The sequence below is a fragment of the Polypterus senegalus genome, chromosome 1 (assembly GCF_016835505.1).
Source record: "Polypterus senegalus isolate Bchr_013 chromosome 1, ASM1683550v1, whole genome shotgun sequence".
Lineage (NCBI taxonomy): Eukaryota > Metazoa > Chordata > Cladistia > Polypteriformes > Polypteridae > Polypterus > Polypterus senegalus.
In genome coordinates, this window is record NC_053154.1 from 35,875,590 (window position 1) to 35,898,180 (window position 22,591).

Here is a 22,591-nt window from a genome sequence, read left to right on the forward strand (position 1 = left end):
AACGTCTCTTTTTCAGGACTGTGTATTTCAACAATAATGTTTTGAAAATCCAAAAACCTTTACAGATCTTCATTGTAAAGGGTTTAAACAATGTTTTCCATGCATGTTCAATTAACCAGAATCAATTAATTAACATGCACCTGTGGAATGGTCGTTAAGACCATAACAGCTTACAGAAAGTAGGCATTTAAGGTTACAGTTCTAAAAACGCAGGACAATAAAGAGACTTATCTAGCGACTGTGGAAAAACACCCAAAGAAAGATGCCCAGGGTCCCTGCTCATCTGCGTGAACGTGCATTAGGCATGCTGCAGGGAGGCATGAGGACTGGACTGCTGATGTGGCTAGGGCAATACATTGCCATGTCCGCACTGTGAGACACCTAAGACAGTGCTACAGGGAGACAGGAAGGACAGCTGATCATCCTCGCAGTGGCAGAGCCCGAATCTCAATCCCATTGAGCACGTCTGGGACCTGTTGGATCGCAGGGTGAGGGCTAGGGCCATTCCCCCCAGAAATGTCCAGGAACTTGCAGGTGCCTTGGTGGAAGAGTGGGGTAACATCTCACAGCAAGAACTGACAAATCTGGTCCAGTCCATGAGGAGGAGATGCACTGCAGTACTTCAAGCAGCTGGTGGCCACACCAGATACTGACTGGTACTTTTAATTTTGAGCCTCCCTTCATTCAGGGACACATTGTGAAACATTTTTAGTTTATGTCTTATGGTGTTGACTCTTTTACTGTTCATACAAATATTTACACATTAAGTTTACTGAAAGTAAAAACAGTTGAAAGTCAGAGGACGTTTCTTTTTTTGCTGAGTATATGTGTATATGTCTATACGTATATATGTATGGATATCTGTATGTGTGTATATCTATATATATTTATATGTATATCTATATATGTGTATATATCTATATCTATATATATATGACAGCAACACTCGTCACTCACAACAGTGACAAAACAATTACATTGACATGTTACGTTATTTTCAAAATGTTTCATTTTCTTTTTCATTACTTCTTTAACACACTACTTCTCCGCTGCGAAGCACGGTTATTTTGCTAGTAAAATATATAATTAAAATTATAGATTTAATGTTCTATATTGAATTCTTTTTAATTTGTTCCTTTTAGATTCATCAGGAGCGCTTATATCAAGAATATGTGCAAAGCAAGGCAGAAGGAAAGCTTAAGCAAATGGAAAAATTTTACACCCAACACATGCAAAGTAAAGATGCAGAGCTGGCATCAGTGAAAGGAGAACTATCCTCAATAAAGAAGGTCCTTGAGGAGTACAAACGCAAGTACAGTGAGGTTTCTGAAAAACTGATGGAACGCAACCGTCAGTATCAAAAACTACAAGGTCTTTATGATAATATGCGGCTTCGAAACATGGTAGTGAATAATCAGGAGGCAGAGAACTGCCTTTCCAGCCACTTGTTCACATTTAATCCTGGTAAGTATTAATTTACTGTTACTTTTTATGACAATGTCTTTTTCAAATTACAAGTCATTTTTCAGCTAAAAAGTGTTCTTAAATTAAATAGTGGTAGCAGAAAAATTAGACAAGATATAAATGGCTGTTGATAAGGATTAGTATGTTGGAAGAGAAGTGCCACTTTGACCTGTCAATGAATGGAAACTTAAGATGTGACCATTTTACAGTTTCTTTTTAGAACCACAGGTTAGTTTCTGAGATTGAGACAAGATGAAATCAGTTTTGTGAATCACACTAAATGAAAACCACCTGCAGTTAACAAATGTACTGTAGTTGTTTTATGTGTAATTGTTGACCTCTCTTGTAAGCAACACACAAACAAGACATAATATTCAATTGGAACTGTAATAAATAAAGCCTTATATTGACAAACTGGAGTTTATATGCCAATTCAAGAGTTAACTGTGTATTCCAAAAATGGCACTGCTACTCTTGAATGCCATTGCATTACTGATTATCTCATTGTTCACTAAAAGATTAACCTGGCCATAGTAAAAACTGATTTGTGCACAAAGCATCTGCAGTGGTGCAAGTGGTTGCACAATATTAATGAGACAATGTAGCACTGCACTTGCCAGTCTGTTACTATGTCATGCAAGACCACATTTTCTGACTGTGGTATTGCAGATATAGGTGATGTTCGGTTCAAAATAGTAAATTAAAGAAAAAAATTTGATTCCACTGTTACCTTGATATCTAGAGTGCATTCAGAAAGTATTCAGAACCCTACCCTTTTCATATTTTTTAAATTGCACCCTAATACTAAAGTCAATTAGAATTAGGAAATTGCTCAGTTTGAGCGGGCACTCAACTCAAGTCATGATTGTTCCAACTTTCTTCCATTTAGGAATTATGGAGGCCACTGTACCCTTGGAAACCTTCAGTGCTGCTGAATTGTTTTGTATCCTTTCCCAGACTTATGGCTTGACACAGTCTTGTCTCTAAGCTCTACAGGCAATTCCTTTGACTTTGTGTCTTGCTTTTTGCTTTGATACATATTGTCAACTATGAGACCATATAGGCAGGTGTGTGCCTTTCCTAATCATTTCCAATCAATTTACCACAGGTGCATTCTAGACAAGGTGATCAATAAAATGGGATACATCTGAGACAAACTTCAAGTGTCATAGCAAAGAGTCTGAAAATACTGTACTATTAGTATATATTAGCTTTTTTATTTTGAATACATTTGCAAAAGCTTCTAATACTCTGTTTTCAATTTGCCATTCTGGGTTATTGGGTGATACATAGCTAAATGTGAAAAAGTGAAGGGTTCTGAATATTTTCTGAATACACTGTACAGTATGTGATTCACCTATGAATGGTCACTAAGACAACTAAAAGATGATTAAATAGAGTACGATTTAGGAAAAGACAAAGCGTTCTGAAGAAAAATGGAAAAGCCTCGGTGACAGATTTGTGAAAGCTGAAAAGAAAGCTAACAAAATGATTTTGCGTAGATTTGTGAAAGTTAAGCGTAATTCCATATATCAAACTTTTAATAGCAACACTCCAGACAGACACAGATTTTCCTGGGTTACCTTGATATTACAGAGCAGGGCTGTATCAATTATTTAGTCTGAAGCAATTATTGGGTTACAGGAGTCAACGTTAGTAAAAATGTTCAGATTCCGACTTTAACTAAATGTAAATTGTAGCATAATGTGTAAAATATTTTAATTTCACATATACTGATTCAATTAAAAATAATTTTGATTTTTGATTAAAAAAATCTAGATATATGTAATAAATATACATTTATATGTAAAGTTATGTTGCTTCTTAAATATGTAAAGTTTAGCCTTATGTTTAATGTTAACTCAGTGTTTGTAAGGAACAACAACATTGCTGTAGCCTTTAAACTGGAACAGATTAGAGTGCTAAATGGAAGTGATGAATTGCCTTCTGTCTTGTGTGTTGTCTGCTTTCAATCAACATAATAAATATATTAGTCTAATTACAAATAGAGAAGTTGGAGTTGAAGGTTTTTTGTACTGACTCCACAGCCCTGCTACAGGGCATCTTGTTGTTGGACCCTAGCAGTTTAGCTTCTGATAGTACATTTTTTCAAGCACCAGAGGACAGTCCAGTTTAATGTACAGAAAATTAGACTGGTTTATTTTCAGATGTACTTCTGTCCTGTCTAAGATGAGATATGTATTTTTAATACTAGAGTAGATTTGGATATTTAACTTTATTTGCTATTTAACAATTATTCTAGTTGAGAAGACGAGCAGTGGGCACAGTCATTTTTATTATTGCATATTTGACTTACTGTACATTGTTATCCAAGGTGGCTTACAAGGTCGATATTCATTACAGTTATGTACATATATATTTAGTAACTGGACGGAGGCAAGTTAAGAGACTGTACTGTGTTACAAAGTGAGTAGGCAGCCTTGTATTTTAAAGTCCACTGTCATAAGCTCTTTTGGAATCAACTCCCTTTTAAGCAGTTTTATGCAGTTTAAGACTCAGTTTAGCCACACTGTTTCCCATTGTCTGGGCTTAAAACATCTGTGAATTCTCAATTTCATACTGCACCTTGTATTCCTACAATATGTGGTGACTACCTGTTATTGTGTAATTTATAAAACACATTTTAAAGGTCATTTTAAAAGTCAATGTAAATAAATACCACATGCTTCACTGCAATCAAAGGCTTTTGTAGCTTCTTAAAATGCAAGTATTTTAGTGAAACATGATCCCCCTTTCTAAACACATTTCGATTGTCCACCAGCACACCTGTGCTGAAATATCTGGTTATCTGTTATGGCTTTTGTAATAACTTCCATTAATTCCTCTGTGATACAAGCTAAGAATTGGTTTATAGTTAGCAGGGTTAGCCATATCACTTCTTTTTTGTGTAATCAGACAATTGCCAGCTTCCAGTGCTTATGACTACCTTGGGTATGTGGCATGTTTTTTGAAGAATACACATTCAAGGTTTGCATGTAGAATCAGTTACGTCTTTGAGTAAACTTAGGTAATTGTTATTTGAGAAATTAAACAGATACATCGGAACTTAAATATGTACTTAAGCAAAATACTTTAATAAATGTACTTAATGTCATCATAGACTATTGTATCATTCAGGCTAAATAAACACTTTGTTCTTCAATGAATTGTGGAGCAAGTTTATCAAATGAAGAAAATGTGTAAATTATGTTTTCTCCTGGTTGTACAAATAGATAAAAAACATGAATACAATTCAGTTTTACTTTACAAAAAGTAAACTTCTTTACATCTGTCAGTAACACGTTGAGTAGTTTTCCTGGTTGCATTGTTAGCCCAGCAATAATGTATCAGATCACATATTTTTTTATTTAAGAACACTGAGATAGTGCTGCTTTTGTGTATTCCAGCAACATTCAAGGCATTAGAGAGTCTCTTTTCTGCAGCAGGAAAGATTGTATCAAAGTGCAGAGCAAGCTTCAGTTCTGAACATGTTAATATGCTCACGTTTCTTCATTGCAACAACCAGTACATGCTCCTTAAAAGGCTTACGCACAAAAACATACACCATATCTATCTCATCCAGGGTATACGATCCTACCAGAACCTTTTTTTTCCCCTCCTACAAGTGCCAGAAAGCCTTCTAAGAAGACAGTAAAGGCTTATGTTATGCCTAAGCTGTAGTTAGGTTGAAACTTGTGATTCTGAAAGTTAAGTTGCACAACTTAAAAGGAATTTGTAAGTATGAGAAGCATTTTTTTTCTTTTATGCCATAAGTGTTATATACATATTTTTGTACATATTTTATTAAAGTATATATTGTAAGGAAATTTTATTTATTTTAGTATTTTTGTGGTCACTGAACAATAAGCCTACAGAATTTAATTTTGTTAGTAAAAAATGACAGATATCACCTGTGGTCTACAGTTTAATTATAAAAATACATTTTAATATGACATAAGGCTTCTAAGCATCTGGTTATGTAGGAACTTAGTGTAAAAAGTTTTTTTAAAGGGATAAAGGAAAAAAAATAGAAATTGAATGATCCAGTAACATTATATCTGTGATCGGCATCAGCCTTAAAAAACCTGATTGGAGTATCCTTACCTGTCATTTTCTATGTAAAAACAGGTGATTGTCATGAAAGGACCCAGTTGTTAATGCAGTCCAAAGGTCTGTTGTACTTGCTGCATGCTTTGTTGTTTAGAGCTTATTTTTTCTGGCTTTTCAATCTTCCATTCTACCCCCTTAATTGTGGCTTTTTGGAGGGTACATTATGCTCTAGCTTAACATTATTTAGTAGTTCTTTTAAGCTGTTCCCTTCAACATAGCTGATGGGCAGCATATTCTTCCCTGTTAGTTTGTGATCAGTTCTGATGTTTTTTTTCCGCCTGGATTGAATCACATTTTCAAGGTATGCTAGTGAACTCGGTTATAGCCAGTCGCTTGTTCTTGCAGGATGCTTTAGTCTCATATGATTGAGTATTGTGAAAGAAGAGTTTAGCATTACAGATCTTGCACATAACAATGCTGTTACTTTCTGTTTCCCTAAACCCAAACCTAACCTTTCTTTTTCGTAGACTTTGGAAATGTCTGACATCCCGCTGTACAACATGAATAGAATACCCAGATGGTAATTTCAGCATTCGAATAATAGAGCCCCCAAATGTTGACCATTTATTTGACTACCCAACTGTGCATATCCCTACTACCCAGCTGAGTTTTATTTAAAAAAAAAAATAAAGTATGCTCCATTATAATATTCTGTGAAGTAGAGCATTATCTTGGACTTTGGTTACTGCTAACAGTATTAACACAGCATGACTTGGGATAACAGTAGACCTATCAAAAGCAAAGTAAATGCTTAATTACAGTAGACTACTGATGCATATGTGATGAAATGGTGCTTGATAACTCTGGAGCACGGGTTCTCAACTTTTTTTCTTGTCATACCCCTTACAGGAATTGAATGTTTCATAATACCACAGTTTGTTTGGTCTTAAATTGTTAAGTATTGAACCCTGATTAGGCACAAACAACTAAAGGTGATGCTTTCTAAATTACCCATCTCTAATATTGTGTTTTGAGTTTTTAACAAGTAATTATTGGTATTTTTTGCTTAGGTGTGGATGTATATTTTTTATATAAAACAAATACCTTTTTAAGAAAATAATTTTTATATACATATACAATATTTTGTATATTTTCAATATACAAAAATTATACACTTACATATGAACTCATATCAAAAGTATTCAAAATTCACATATTATTTCAGGTCAAAAAAAGAGCAAAATACAGTAACTCAAAGTCAGTGTACAGGCTGACTATGCTTCTTGGCTATACCCTTAATGTTCTTGCTTAAATACAAAGAGTACTGTTTGACTAATGTTAGGTAGATTGCCCAGAGGGGACTGGGCAGTCTCTTGGTCTGGAACCCCTACAGATTTTATTTTTTTCTCCAGCCTTTGGAGTTTTTTTTGTTTTTCTGTCCACCCTGGCCATCGGACCTTACTCTTATTTTATGTTAATTAATGTTGACTTATGTTTATTTTTTATTGTGTCTTCTATTTTTCTATTCATTTTGTAAAGCACTTTGAGCTACATTTTTTTTGTATGAATATGTGCTATATAAATAAATGTTGATTGATTGATTGATTGCTGTTCCTGTATTTATTTTTTAAGGAGGTACAAAGGCTTCTGAATGCTGACAATTCTGCCTGAAACAAAAGCTTTCCATTGTTCATTAATACTAGTAAACACTAAACTGTAATGTTAGATACATTTACTTTATTAATAGTAATTTTGTCTTTGTTGCTCATTATATATTCTTCTACATTAATCTGACAATTTCTACAAGTGTTATAAAAATGATGGTACACCAAAAATGTGTATCAATACTAAAAGTAGCAAATTGGATCTGAGAGAGAAAGGAAGAGAGATGCACACTGTGTACCCTTCTCACTGGAGAATGGAGTGAGTGAGAAAAACAACACTTACCTTCCAAAATGCTCTTTTCTGCAAAAGTTTTGATTGTTTCTTTGATACTTCAAAGTGATGTGGGTGCTGGACAGTGAAGAGGAGAACAAGTTAGGGTGGGCGAGATAGGAGAAAAGTTTCACAGCAGGAGCACTGTGAGATGCGGTGGAAGTGAAGCAAAGCTGAACATTTAGAAATGGGATCAGCTACTATGTTTTTCAAGGGTCACTTTTTCGTGGTTGTTTGTGAATGTTTTTCCCACACTTATCACCTAAGAGATGCTTGCTATCACACAGCTTATAACTACAGTACTTCAAAGTATCACAAATGTAAATCAACATACAATATTTTAAAGGAGTACTCCACCCAACAGAACAGAACTGCTTGTCACCTTTTGGTTCATTGTGCTCCCCACAAGATGGTAGCCTATGGTAAATACGATTTTGCTTTCCTGTAAGGAATTGTGTGTCTTCTCTCTGATTAAAAATGATAATGAAACAAACTGCGCCTTTAGGCTGCTTGCCGAAAGGGTGTCTAAATAAACTGTTAGTCTTTAACACTTTCTTTTACTTTTGGTGAGAAAATCATTCAACATATTTAATAAACTAGGAGATTCGCCAACTACTTTAGGTTCCTAACAATTGCTTTTCAATTAAAAAATTGAATTTACATGAAAGTATTGATAAAAATCACTATTGATTTAATGTAACTGATCAAGTTTCAGTTATAATGTTGACATTTATGTCATTGTTTACCAGATATCTCCACATTTAGAAATTTGTTCAGTCCCTCCATTTTTTAACCCACTTCTTCAGGGTTGCAGGGTGCCAGTGACAGTACTTGCACTATGCCCAAGGTAAGAACCACTCATGAAAGTGGAGTCAGTCCAAAGCAGGGTTTATGTTCATAAGTTGCATTTCTGAATCTAAATTTAGTAGTTTTTGCTTTTACTGATGTACTTTGGTTGGCAGAGTGTTGCCTTACAGCTGAAGATTCTTGTGTAAAATTCTGCTTGAAGTTAGCATGTTCTTTCTGTGTTTTTAGGCTTTGTCCAGTCTACCCTCTTGTTGTTAATAATCCCAAACACATGACATTTAGAATGCTGGAGAAAAATAAATTAGCCATGTATGAGTGATTGTGGCTGTATAAATATGTGTACCCTGTCTGGGACTGATTCTTGCCTTCCATAGTTTCTGGTCCATCAGTGACTCAGGTTTTTTAAAACAAAGTGAAATTATTGTGTTACGAACACTGAATCATAACAGATCAATAATTTTTATGTTCTGAATTCTGTCTTGATAGTTACAAATTTTGATAATTTTTATAATTTTATGAGTCACTCATTTCTACCTAAGCTTGCTTTTTTGATATAATTTGAAATCATTTATTGACACAGTTTTGGGGAGGGGTCTGTAAAACATATTATCAAGGCTTTTCCTTTGTACCCTTTTCTCAGTCCGATATATTATCATTAACTTGTGGTTTCCATCCCATATAATCGTCTGCTTTAAATACATATGCATTCGTCAATCTTTCCATGCCTTTTTTTTCTGTTCTTTACCCCATCTTCCAAGATTCAGCAAGATTTCTGTTAATATTGCAGTATCATATTTAAGTACTACAACTTCGCCCCCTTCTCTCTTTGCTCACCAACCCCCACTGCCCCAAACCCCACACCTGTGGTACACACCAGCCACTTCGGGTCTCTGCCACTCATATTGTGAAGAGAGGGGCTGAACAAATTCTAAGGAGACGCGGTCGCTCCTCCAAAACCCCTCCTCTTAAACGGTGATACAATGGGAAACAAATACAGTTTTTTTACCTCCTCTTTGCTCGATCAGCTGCTGGATTGCTGCTGCTGCTGCTGCTGCTGCTGCCGTGCTGTGTGATCTGAATCTCGCGTGGCACACTTCTGTCATATCACCTATGTCCATATAGTCAATCTCTTTTTGCTTTTACCTTTTCATCAATATCACATTGAATGTTTGGAATTACATCGTGACAACGCAACGTATAACTGCCGTGAGTGAATATTGTTTCTTTCTCTCTGTAAGAAATGTGTCTGACAATAGCATTCACACAAATGAGAAATAATTGAACCGTGTGCGTGGTTGTGTGGGCAGGACTTTTCCAAATCTCTTTGCATAAGCTCTTGTCTTGCGGGGCTTGAAACTTTCTCTCGCAGGATTTCACTTTCACCAAACAACAATTCTTTTAATTCTCGCGCATACGCCACTTCATTGGGAAGAAACACTACTTTTTTTTCCCTGCTGGCAAAACGAATTAGATGATCTACAAGTCATCGACTTAAAGTTTAAATCCAAACAATATATTCAAACTCTTTTCGCTGTTCTGTTATTTCACCGAGTAATAATTTCCTTTTGTTTGCACCAATGCGATCTTTACTATCCTTTTTTTGAGACTTTCGAATTTTCATACTTCTATTAACTCTTAACCTGCTCTGCATGTGTACCACACCAGTGTTTTTAAATTCTTTACGACATTCTACTTTGTTATCTACTGTCATCTACTCTTTGTCTTTTATTTCCGGCCCCAGTCATGGTTAAATCTCTTGGCACAAAGACTCATCTCACAAGACGTGAAAGTGTCTCTCTGAGAAGATCATGTACCGTCTTCTTCCAAGATTTTTTTTTATAATAGAGAGAAATACTTGGAGACAATGTTGAATGAATAGAACAAATAGGATAATGATGCTCTTTGTGAGAAAACTGGAGGGCCTAGCTGACAGCTTTCACAACACAAAGTCTATAAGGCACTGACAAAGATGAACATAGGTAAAGTATATAGCACAACAGCAATGGTGTTGAGGATATTGGCAGTAGAAGCTCATGTAGCCAAATCACTGACAGCCCTGAGTAAAACAATTATTTCTGAAGGAATAATATCCCTGCAGATTGTAAAAAAAAAAGTGTAGTCGTTTGTTAGTGATCCATTTAAGTGTGAGTTGTATGAAGTGGTCAGGATTTTAGAGTAGATAATAAAGGTGGTTCAGAAGAAGCTGCATTATGTATTTGTAGGTATGGTGATGACATTTGACAATGTATTGCAAGAGGCGGTGAGGAGGGGCATTAAGAAATTGAAGTATTGTCAAATATGTAGTGTCAACCGTGATGTTAATGTAAGAGGAAGTAAAAATGGTGGTCAGGGCTAAAGATGGGGAGAGTGAACATTCTGAGAGGAAGATGGGGCTATACAAGAAATCCATACAGAACCTGTTCATTTCTGTGACAAGACAAGTGCACAGAGGATTGCCAGTGACCACATATTTTGAAAAGAAAAACAGAATTGATGGAGAAGATGGAATGCTAAAATGAAAAGCTAGTTTGAAAGTCAAATGCTTCAAGGTAAGTGTGGGAAAGACCAAAGCAAAGGTTGATGGGGAAGTTGTAGAAGGTGTGAAAGTGTGCATGAGTATGTAGCATGTTCAGAAGAGATGCTGGGAGAAACTCAGTCCAGCGCACATGTTTTTGAAAGGGATTGCAAGTAAAATGTTGTGGTTTGAAAGGTAGTCTGCAGGTTTCATGTGCAACCCTTTTTTTATAGAAGGTATGTAAAATACTGTAGTAAGTGTAAATTTACGTATCGTTAGTGGAGTTGCTTTGAAAGGTGAAGAAAAGTTCTGTACCAGGACAATATGAAATTAAATCAAGGCCTGTCTAGTCTTTTGTGCCTCGAGATAATTTACTAACTTTATATACATTAAGATTCTTGCGATCAGTGTAAATAACAAAGGGAAAATGAGCACTCTGTAATCAATGAGCCACTCTCGAACAGCCAATAATTCCCCTTTGCCAATGTAATCAATTTGCTACAGCAAAGATGGTTTCTCGAAATAGGATTCACAAGCTTCTGTCTTTCCTGTATCACTAAAATTCTGCAACAGCATTGCACCAGCAGTAATACTAGATATTTCTAAACAAAGCCTTGAAATTTCATATCCCAAAAATAGTATCGAATCCTTGTGGAATTCATATTTCCCTAACTTTGCATGTAACATACTAGCACATAACCTCTCAAGAACTTCTCATATTTAGCAAGCATGTATTTATAACTGTTGGAATATATCAGAATGTTGTTTATATAAGCTAATACATGAATATCTAAGAGAATCCTGAAGATATAGTTTTAGGGGGCAAAAAGCTGCAGCATTGGCTAATCAATCCATAAGGCCTGAAACTGTATTGATAATGTCCTGGAGAATTGTTTAAGGCAATTTTCCATTCAGCAACTTCTCAGATACATGTAAGATTGTAAGCGCTGTGCAAATCCAAAGAGGACAGCCCGAACAGACAAACATGCTAAACCCTTGTGCAGGCAAGGTGCAAAGTCCCGAGCCACACTGGCTTCAAGTTCTTAGACCACACCAACAAAGAGCTTAACAATGGTTTTGAAACAACAGCATGGAACTAAAGCAGAAAAGATCTTTGAAAAGAAAATAGCTGGACTTGCTTGTGGAGCTAAGAACTTTTTTTAAAGTCAGTCTTGAAAAAGAGGCTGCAAAGTTCACAGAAGACTCATATGCATTACAGCCTGACTGATTAGAGATTTTTGCAGATTCTAATAAAAAGAGACAGTGATTTCTGATAACTGATATTAGTGACTAATAAATAGCTAGCTCCCAATCAAAAAAAAACAAAACAATTTTTATTTTATAGTACTAGGGGGCTTTGCCCCTTGCTCGCTTCACTCGCCAACCCCTGTGTTTGGTTAATCGGATATACAGTTTTAATTTTTTTTTTCTTTGGAATTGTTTTAATTTCATTATTTGCACTTTTACTTAAAAGCTTCATTAAAAACAATATTTTTTGGAGACACATTGTGACAACGCAACGTATAACTGCCCGTGAGTGAATATTGTTTCTGTTTCTCTAATAAATAATCCGACTTTTTCTAATGTTTGACCCTGTGATTTATTGATTGTGATAGCAAAAGCTATTTTCATGATAAACTGTAAACACTTTAATACGAATGGGATATCACAATCTCCTTTGGTGTGTAATGTTATTTGCGGAATATATACATTACCTTTCTTTTTGCCTGTTAAAATTTGCATTGCTTCTCTGTGATCATAAATTTACTGTACACTTGACCGAATTGTGTATTCTTTGAAATTCAACTTGTCGTTGCTTTAACTGTTCCGGGACCACAGATTCTCATAGCATATGGTCTATTATTGTGTAAATCCACGTTTTGTGCCTTGAATGATGCGAATGCGAAAAGACTTTGTTGTCTACTCTTTGCCTTTTATTTCTGACCTCGATTTGTCCTGCTCTTTTTTCAATTACACCTGGTTCTCATGGTTAATCACCTTTTGTTTTGCGGTAATGTGATCTTTTCTATCTTTTCTTTGATAATGTAGCGACTGACATGATAAAGTGTCACAAAAGTTTTATTTGAACAATCGCTGACTTTGTAACCCCAAACACAACTTTCTAGCACCCTCTCCAATCTCTCATCCCCCGCATCTCGCCCCCCTATACCACATCAATCAATACCCCACTATCAGTCTTCTGTGTTGTACTCCACCCTCCCTCAATTGGACCGAACAGTCACTTAAAACCAAAAGGCCCTCAACCTGGCTGGGACGCTACAATACTTTCCAATTTTACTGCTTTCATATTCTGTACCTTTCTCTGCATGTGTATCGCGCTATCGTTTGTTTGAGCCTTTCGAATTCCACTGCTTTCATAATCTTTTATCTGCCTTTTTTTCTCTCCAATGCCTTTGGGTCTCTATTCTCCGTATTGTCCTTATACGCTTTATACAGTATGTGTTGAGAGCACAGGATCTGTGTGCCCTATGTGCTTTTACTGCGACTGACTGTTTTTTGATGGGTGTGCTCTTATATGATATCTTTTGTAAGTAGGGTGTATGTTTTGTGGAAGTTGGCCTGGACACAGACAGGCAGACACATTCATGTCACCCACAAACACGTTTATTTACAATATTTACAAGTAATTGCTACGGTCACACAGACCCAAATAATGGTCACTAAGACCCAAATTAGTGCACAAAACAAACCCCAAAGTCACAGCCCTGGCCACAATGCCTTTCTTCGGGCCGCCTCCACACTCCTCTCTGCCTTGTCCTTCTTCCACCCGACTCTAGCCTATAATGATGGGAGTCGGCCCCTTTTATAGAGTCCCCGGATGAGCCCCAGGTGTTCCCGGCATTCCTCTTCTGGCCACGCCCCAGCATGGCGGAAGTGCCGGCTGTCCTCCCGTCAGCTCTCCGAGCGCCGTCCTAATTCTTCCCCCCAGCACTTCCTGGTGTGGCGGAAGTGCTGGGGTAACAGGTCCCCAAGGCATTAGGGCGCCTCTTGGCGGTGACCACGGGCCCCTACAGGGTGGAGCTTCCATGCCCTGCACCCGTGGCCCCCAAAACAAACAGGAAGGCGACCCACACGTGATCCAGGGTGGGCACAGACCCACATCCGGTCCCTCATGACGTCCCGGCCGGGTCATGGCCCCTGGCATCCTTGACAGTTTCAAGAATCTCATGTTCCACATCCCCGCAAGACGGCCCTGGGACAATATCTTGGCATCAAGTCTCATGTTTACTGTCCCCACGAGACGATCCGTGGCAAGTTTCTTTTGTCTCTTCGCGTGTCTTTTAAATGTCTTCCGAGAACTTCTGAGAAGATCACGTATCGTCGTCTTGCTTTTGCTTTCTAGGATTTCTTTTTATAATAGAGAGATTTATTATTTTTTAGTAACACCATCCTGAATTATTTTTTAACAAAACATGCATACAAGTTAGATTATATTAATTGTGTACAAATTATCAATTAAGAGTTTTTCAGAAAAATAATCATAGAAATGAATAACAACAACAGCATATTTAACAATAACAGTATAACTGAATTAAAATGTGTCAGTGTAATTAAATAAGATAATACAGAAAATTGTGAAACAATATTAAATTCTGAGCTGTTTACAAAACAAATAAAACAATAAACTCAATTATTGTAAAGAGCAGGTAATATATGTAACATGGTCAAACTAATAATCCCATATCAGTAAAGGGAGGTAATAATGCAGGAAGCACAGCTTTTCTCTATTTATGCCATGGAGAAAGCTCATCTTGTTCCCTTAAATGTTGTCCATAACAAGTGGCACCTGCTGACTGGGCACTGATGATGGTAGTCGAACCAACTATTACTTTGCTTGAACAGATAGGATCAGAAAGGCAAATAGTTGAATGGAGGGCTGGATGTGATTCAGGGTGCGACAGAACTAAAGTAATGAGAGCTTTGAACATGTTTAAGTAATCGGGAGAAATTTTGCATGAGTTTTTAATATGCGTACAGGCATGTGAAGTGTCCTGGTTCCACTTTTCACTTTGATCATGTCCCTTTATATGCACAGAGAATCATGTTTTTGTGATGGGTGGTGATTTTTAAGTGAAGCCTGTGCAATGCACAAGTTAAAAAAGCAAAATAATTAGTTAAAAACGAAGCCTTCAAAGGCATGTTAAGTACAAATGTGCATGTATTAGCACCTAGAACCTTTAAGCTACATTCCAGTACATTTAAGTATTTACATATTTTAATACAAGTATTCAGACCATATTTTTGTATAGTTTTACATCCCTAGGCAATATTACTGTTAATACAGTATTTGTTTATTGGTAGAGAAATGCTGTCACATGCTTTGCAGACTGAAGCAGTGTACCGTACATGTTCAGAATACAGTAATCCCTCCTCGATCGTGGGGGTTGTGTTCCAGACCCCCCGCGATAGGTGAAAATCCGCGAAGTAGAAACCATATGTTTGTATGGTTATTTTTATATATTTTAAGCCCTTATAAACTCTCCCACACTGTTTATAAATATTCCCTGCACAGTTATACAGCATAATCCCTTTGTACTCTCTTAGATATTAGGTAAGATTAATTGAAATTATGTATGTAAACACACTGTTTATATACAGTAAAACCTAAATATTATTTTAAAGATATCGAGTGTCTCCGATATCACATATGTTACACCAATTACGATAGACAGGCCACCAGCAATAAATACGTACAATGCAAGGAGAATTGTATAAAGTAAATGTGTGTACAGTGACACTAAACGTATGTACATGTACTAAGTACTGTAAGTAGAAAATTAATTATGGTTACTCACCAACAATGACACGATGACTTGTCTGATAAGTTTAATTTTACTGCACAACAATGGAGAGCGTTACAGCCCTTCTAAAGGAGCCACTTCAGGCAGCTGTGTAGCACCGCCGTTATTCTTCTTCAATCCAAATCCCTAAAGCAGATTCCATCCAGACTACTGCCTTATTACATCCACTTAAAACTCATTTTGCACCCTGGTTAAAAGGAGACTGCGGCCGTAGATCTTATATTCCTTTCCTATTTTTTAAATAAAAAGAATCGTAGCCTCATTGATGCTGTAATGGCGTCCTACAGCGGTGCAGCTTTTCCCTTCCTTCAACAAATCCAAAACGTTTACCTTTTCGGCAATCGTTAACATCTTCCGTTGGCGCTTGGGCACAGACCCTGAAGCAGTAGCAGGAGCAGATCGTTTTGGAGCCTTAATGAAGGGCTTGACTATGCACAAAGATAAACACAAAAGAGCACAAAAGTTAACTCTCTACACAGCGAAACACGATGCTGAATGAGCAAGACGAGACTTCCTGGTTAACACAGCATTTAGCACACAGGAACTTAACTGCGTGCTCTGATTGGTTAGCTTCTCAGCCATCCACCAATAGCGTCCCTTGTATGAAATCAACTGGGCAAACCAACTGAGGAAGCATGTACAGGAAGTAAAAAGACACATTGTCCGCAGAGCACGCGAAGCAGCGGAAAATCCGCGTTATATATTTAGTTATGCTTACATATAAAATCCACGAAAGTCGAAGCGTGATATAGCGAGGGATTACTGTAGTTTATTCTGCACAGTGGTTTATACTTTGAACCACTTCCTCTCAGAAAATGTTAATGATAACACACATCTACCCCAACATTTTATAAGAATATAAGAAATTTGACAAATGAGAGGAGACCATTCAGACCATCAAGCCTGCTTGTTTACCTAATTGCTATGTTGTCTCAATCTCTCATCCAGGTTTTTCTTAAAGGTCATCAAGGTTTCTGTTTCAATTACATGTCTCAGTAATTTGTTCCTGAGTCCCACAACTCTGCATAAGAAGTGCTTCCTGGCTTCAGTTTTAAATGCACTTCCCCATAATTTCCACTGGTGCCATAGAGTATGTGATTCATCCTTACGCTGAAAGAATGTTGCTGGATCTGCTTTATCATGCTAGATATACTTTACTCATCATGTAACATTTTTTCAATTTTAACAAAAACAACAAGGACAGATGCACATATTTATGCAGCCCAATCAGTTCTTTTACAAAACCTGTTTGGAATGTGCCACCATACACTGCAGCCATTTGAACTATGTTCAGAGGAAATGTTTTTTTAATGCAAAGAAATACATGCAAAGGTAAAGTCAAATATTATCTAAGCATTTATTTTCATTATCTGTGGTGTAACTGCTTTTCAAATGAAAGAGTAGGTTTACTGTTGTGTAAAGAAAAGACAAAGTACTGAACGTTTTCTGGCTACAGTGAATTATAGTTAAGCTTAGAAAATAATCTTTAGACACAGGCATTGTGTGCAGTATGTACACAATACTGTACATATATTTATTCCCTAAAAACAAATAAGGCTTACCCAATACATGAAATCAGGAGTTTTCTCAACTGCACTTAATATCCACTTTGGGTAATCGCACCATGTGAGTGTGCACCACATCCAGTGCATTTGATGAACTTAATCACTGAAATGCTGGCCCCTGACTAGTATCACTTCTGCCAATAAGTCATTGAGCTCCATTATCGGCCAGTCAGATCTGCCACACGATTAATCAGTTGGGCTCAAATATGCACCAGAAGAGGTAAACAAGTTAAGATGGACAATGGGAAAGAAATTATGGAAGAGGCCGTTATTGAGAAAATATTGAGATAAAGATTGAGATATAAAATATATAAAGAGTGAGGTGAGCCAGGAATAAATGAAAAAAATCCCACTTCACAAGCCCTTTCCATCACTAGGGACATTGCCATTTTATTTTAATCAGTTGTTGGAATGAACTCAGGGAACTCAAAAGTTAGTTTGGAGATTGTTATTGGCCTCCTAAAATACTATCTGTCTGTCAGCATAATTAAGAAACTTAATCATTAAAAACCTTGGACAAGAATTTCCTTTAGGGAGTACACTGTATATATCCTGTGACATCTTTCAATCAGCTTGGCGAAATCATGCATGTTTCAATAGATACCTGGCGCTGATATTTTCAAGAAATGTATTGGATTGCAGTTCTTTGCATCTACTTTGATGCCTGTCATACAAATATTTCTTTCGCCTATGTTTTCTAAATCCATTAGTTTGTAAGGTCGAGCAGCAACTTGACATTCATGTGTCTGGATCTTACAGCCATGACCATAAAACTGTTTGGGTCTTTAGAACTAAACTGTTTTATGATTTTCATGATGAACTCATTTGTATTGCGGTGAAGAGCTTCAAGTTGTTACTTAGACAGGAGCCAGAAGGAATTTAGTATAAACTTCTATGTGACCTTACAAAAGACAGCTATATTATTCTCGCTGACATCTTTATCCACGGAGGCCCTGGTACAGTGAGCTGTCTTCACCAGGCTGTAAACCTCAGAGAGTTAGATATTCTGGCAGCCATTATTAGAACATCTGATGAAAGGTTAGTAAAATGCACACTTTGTGTTGGGATTTGAGAGAAAATATATTAGGAAAATGGGAAAAACAGAGCTACTGTAGCATGCCAGAGAGCTACTATAACTTGTATCTGTCCACCACCAAGAATCACATGATCTTATTTTTACTGGATATTTCCATTCTCTCTTTTACTTTTTGTCATCTGTTTTTTTCCTTGCTATGGGGCTAACTAAAACTTGTACTGTCTTCCAGGTGGAACACAACAGATCTGGTTAAACTTCATAATTGGCTTATACCTTTCTGTAAGGCAAGCATGTGCTATAGTGGTTAGGGCACTGGAAGTGTGCCTTTTTGCCAGTTCAGTCCCAGCCTCTAATGCACTGTGGCACAAACCAATACCCTCCCTGTGCTCCTGCTGTTAAAACCATTTATAAGCAATTCTAACTAACCTATTGTTGTCTTGTAAGTCACCTTTTGGTAAAGGTATCAGTCAAATATACTGTATTAAAATGCTAATAATACAACTTAATTGACCTGCAGCAGTCAACTTCACACAAGAGAGAACACTATAAACATGTGTGGGAAAGCTGCTTTTGAAATTAAGGGGATTTTTTATACTTAATTTCTCTTTTCAAGTTTTTCTTGGTTCTGTGCTACTTTGCCTCATCCTTATCACCATCATAAGGTGGGTGTCCTTTTTAAGATTTAGTTTTTTATTTTCACTTTGTGATTATAAGGATTAGAGAGGTTGTTAGGAGATTATTTTTATTCACTTTTTTAGTAGTAGAGGGTTTAGTAAGGGTTATCTTAGTTTTTATAATTCTTTACACTTTAAAAATAATGTTTGCTGCATATTAAATGCATGTTTTTCTGGCATTAATAAATTGATCACTGAAAACAGTTTGGAAAGAGAGAGATTCCCAAGTGCGTGGTAGCAGTGCATGCTTTATTTGTTTTTGTTTTCCTTTTTAACTGAAAGCAGGCTGTTTTTTTCAGTGTTACTCAACAGAACCTTTTAATATAGCTTTTGCTTGTTTTTAAGGTCAGTGTGGTATTTCAACTGTTATAATTACATTATGGTTGCCCAAAGATATTCCATTACTGAACAACTGCAGCTGTAGGTACATATGCTGGGAAATCCATAGTGCCATATGTGAGGCAAGTCTAATTATTGGCACAATTCCTTATTTTATTTCACTCAGCAGTGGCACCACTCCCCTTCAATTTGTAGGCATATGTTATTTTGTATTCTTTTCTGCTGATTTCATGGAAGTCTCTGAATACTATAAATGTTTCATCGTACCACCTTATTATTTTTTAAACTATTGCAACTAATTACTCCTTTTTAAAAGCCTGACTGTGCTTTAAAACAGTTGCAAGGTGAAAACTAACATAAGATAAACACAATTGTCCAAGCGACAGCTATAAGCAAACTACACATTGTAAAAGCACTGCACTAATAAAAAATAAGATACTATGCTAAATTAGTAATTAGAAAACATCACATTGAAATCTAGATAACTTTCAATCTTTTATGTTAATTATTTTCAAGTACACAGGTTCCACAACTACTTTCTAAACACTCTTAGCTCATTTTTTGTTATATTTTGCCATTAATATTGCATTGTGCCTCAGCCTTTTAGTGCTCCTACTAATGTGAAAGTAAATGAAGTAATTAAATCAGTGTCACTCATTGCCACCATTTCTTCCTCTGTCTCTTTTTAATACATAAATGGACAGGTAAATAAATAAATAATGCACACACACTTTGGATTGGGATGACTGTAAAGCAAGAAAATTCAAAAGAAAGAAAGGTTCTGGTTTAGGTATCATGGTCCCTGTGAAGCATTATTCAGGCATATTGCTGCTGATATAAAGGAGCCCACTTAGTGTTGAACACATTTCTGCTGAGTAATTAATTGGCTGGAAGTCCTCATTGTTAGTGTGTCAGAGAGAGGATGTGCAGCATTGTTCATAATAGCACTCAGGTTTTTTTTAATTCTCTCCTTCGATACTACCTCCAGAGTATGTCCTTTAACTGAGGTTGCCCTTTGAATTAGCTTGTTGATTCAGTGTGCCTGTCTTGCAGTGATGTTACTAGCCCAACACACCATATCACAGAAAATTGCACTGGCCATCACAGAGTTATAGAAGATGCGAAGGATGTCACATCCCACATTAAAGGAGTGCTATCTCCTAAGGAAGAAGAGCTTGTGCTGCCCTTTCTTATACTGTATAGTTCCTCTGTGTTCTGAGACCAGAGACATAGAGGCTCTTTGGTGTAATGAAAGTCAATAACTAGTTCCTTGGATTTGCTAATGTTAAGATGCAGCCAATCCTCTTTCCTCCAAGAAACAAACTTTTCCACCTGACTCAATCCAACTGTACTCATCCCTTCTATTAATATACCCCATACGTGCAGAATATTCTGAGAATTTCTGTAAGTTACATAAACTAGTGTTATAATTATTGTTCAGCGTGTAAATATTAAATAGAAAAAGAGACAGGACTGTTCCTTGTGGTGCTCCAGTGTTGGCCACATCAGTATCATAAACACAGCCCTTGAGTCGCACAAACTGCGGTCTGCCCAACAGATAGTCCATTATCTATGACACCATAGGCTCATCCACCTGCATATCTCTTTCAGTCTACCTGTTAACAAGGATGGCTGGATGGTATTGAAGGAGCTGGAGAAATCAAAAAACATAATTCTCACAATGCTGCCAGCTTTGTCCAGGTGAGAACGAGTCTTGTGGAGCAGATAGAAAATTTCATCCTCCACTCCATCTTTGTCTGATAGGCAAACAGCAGTGGGTCCAGGTGGTCTACCACAAGAGGACTCTTTGAGAGACTAGTCCAGGACCAGTCTATCAAAGGTCTTCATGATATCAGACATAAGTAGCAATGGTCTGTAGTCATTAGATGAAGAGGCTCCTGCCTTCTTTGGAAACGGAAAAATGCAGGATGTTTTCCACAGCAGTGGCATGTTCTGAAACATTATGGACAGACTGAACAGGTGACTGAGGACACCACAGAGTTGGTCAGCACAGGCCTTAAGAACTTGAGGACTGACTCCATCTGGTCCCACAACTTTTCCTGTGTGTAGCTTCCTCACATGTCCCCTTACTTGAACATCCTTCGTGTCTCTCTATTAGATTAAAAAATCCCTGAAACAAGACTTTTTTCAAGAGATTTTTTGAAGTCCTACGCGACAAGACTTTGGCCATGAGATTTTTTTCAAGTCATGCCCTCCTCTCAACCATATTCAGCCATGCCCACGGTCCTCTCATTTGTGTGAATGCTTTTGTCAGACACTATTTCTGCTCTCTCAGCTCTTACATATTTTAACGTTTTCCTCATAGTTCCCGCTGCCTCAGATCTTATAAATTTTGTTTTCCTCACTTTAAGTTCCCAATTAAAGATGTATTTTGTCCAAATTTCATCACAAAGGGTTATCAACAAAAGAAATGAGTACACAGGCAATACTAGCACTGAGAAACAATGAAGTCAAGCGAATTTATGCCAAAATTGTTGATTGGTTACACGGCAAATTGGTTAAATGCGTGTCAATAGAATATGCTGAAACAGTTGGTGGTGATTGTGCGGAAGATGAAAACATCAACTTACAATATCACGAAGACTATCTACAACCATTAACACTGTCCGGTCTTCCAACGCATGAATTAATGTAGAAAGAAGGATGTATCCAAGAATTTAGTACATCTTCCATGGGTAACATTAGACAACAAAGGAGATCTTGATAAGCCATTCGTATTAAAACTTTAACAGTTTCCCATTAGAATAGCTTTGGCAAAGAAAATTAACAAATATGAGAAGCAAACATTCGAAAAAGTCATTTTATTTATCAGAGAGAAAGAAACAAAATTCTGTCACAAGCAGTTATACGTTGCGTTGTCACGATGAAAAAATCCAAATTCAGTGTGATATTGACATAAATTTAATTAAAAAAATTGTTTTTACTGAAGTTTTACAGTAAAAGTGTAAGCTTAAAAAGTATTTGTGTGTTAATATCAAACAGATAACAAGCCAAACAGAACAAAATCATATTACACAATGAATAACTCTAACGCAACATTAAACAAAATTTACTTTCAAATTATTATTTTTTACTATTTTTTAATATGGTTAATTACTCGCTGTAATGTAAAATAGTTAGTTCTATTATGCATATGCAACAATTCCAATGAAAATGACAATCTGTTTAAATTGTATATCCACTTCCCCATATACACGCAGCAGAACTGTAAAGAGGCTAGTGCGCAGCACAGGCCCAGATGTTGGCAAGCGAAGAGAGCAGGGGGAAAAAACCCCTAGTTATACTAAATGAGTTTACTTTCTGTTTTAGCTTTGTAAGCTTCCTTTCCTTCACTTAGCTTTTTTCTTTAGCACACTGGATTT

At 36.7% G+C, this 22,591-nt stretch overlaps 1 protein-coding gene across 1 annotated transcript in view; it reads left to right on the forward strand.

Moving 5' to 3' along the window:
* The window catches only part of LOC120524399 (E3 ubiquitin-protein ligase CCNB1IP1), a 76,237-nt gene that overhangs the window by 36,202 nt on the left and 17,444 nt on the right, over nucleotides 1-22,591 (forward strand). Inside the window, exon 4 of the mRNA XM_039746256.1 lies at nucleotides 1,143-1,464. Coding sequence (XP_039602190.1) covers nucleotides 1,143-1,464 — 322 coding nt within the window. The remainder of the gene's footprint in view (nucleotides 1-1,142; nucleotides 1,465-22,591) is intronic.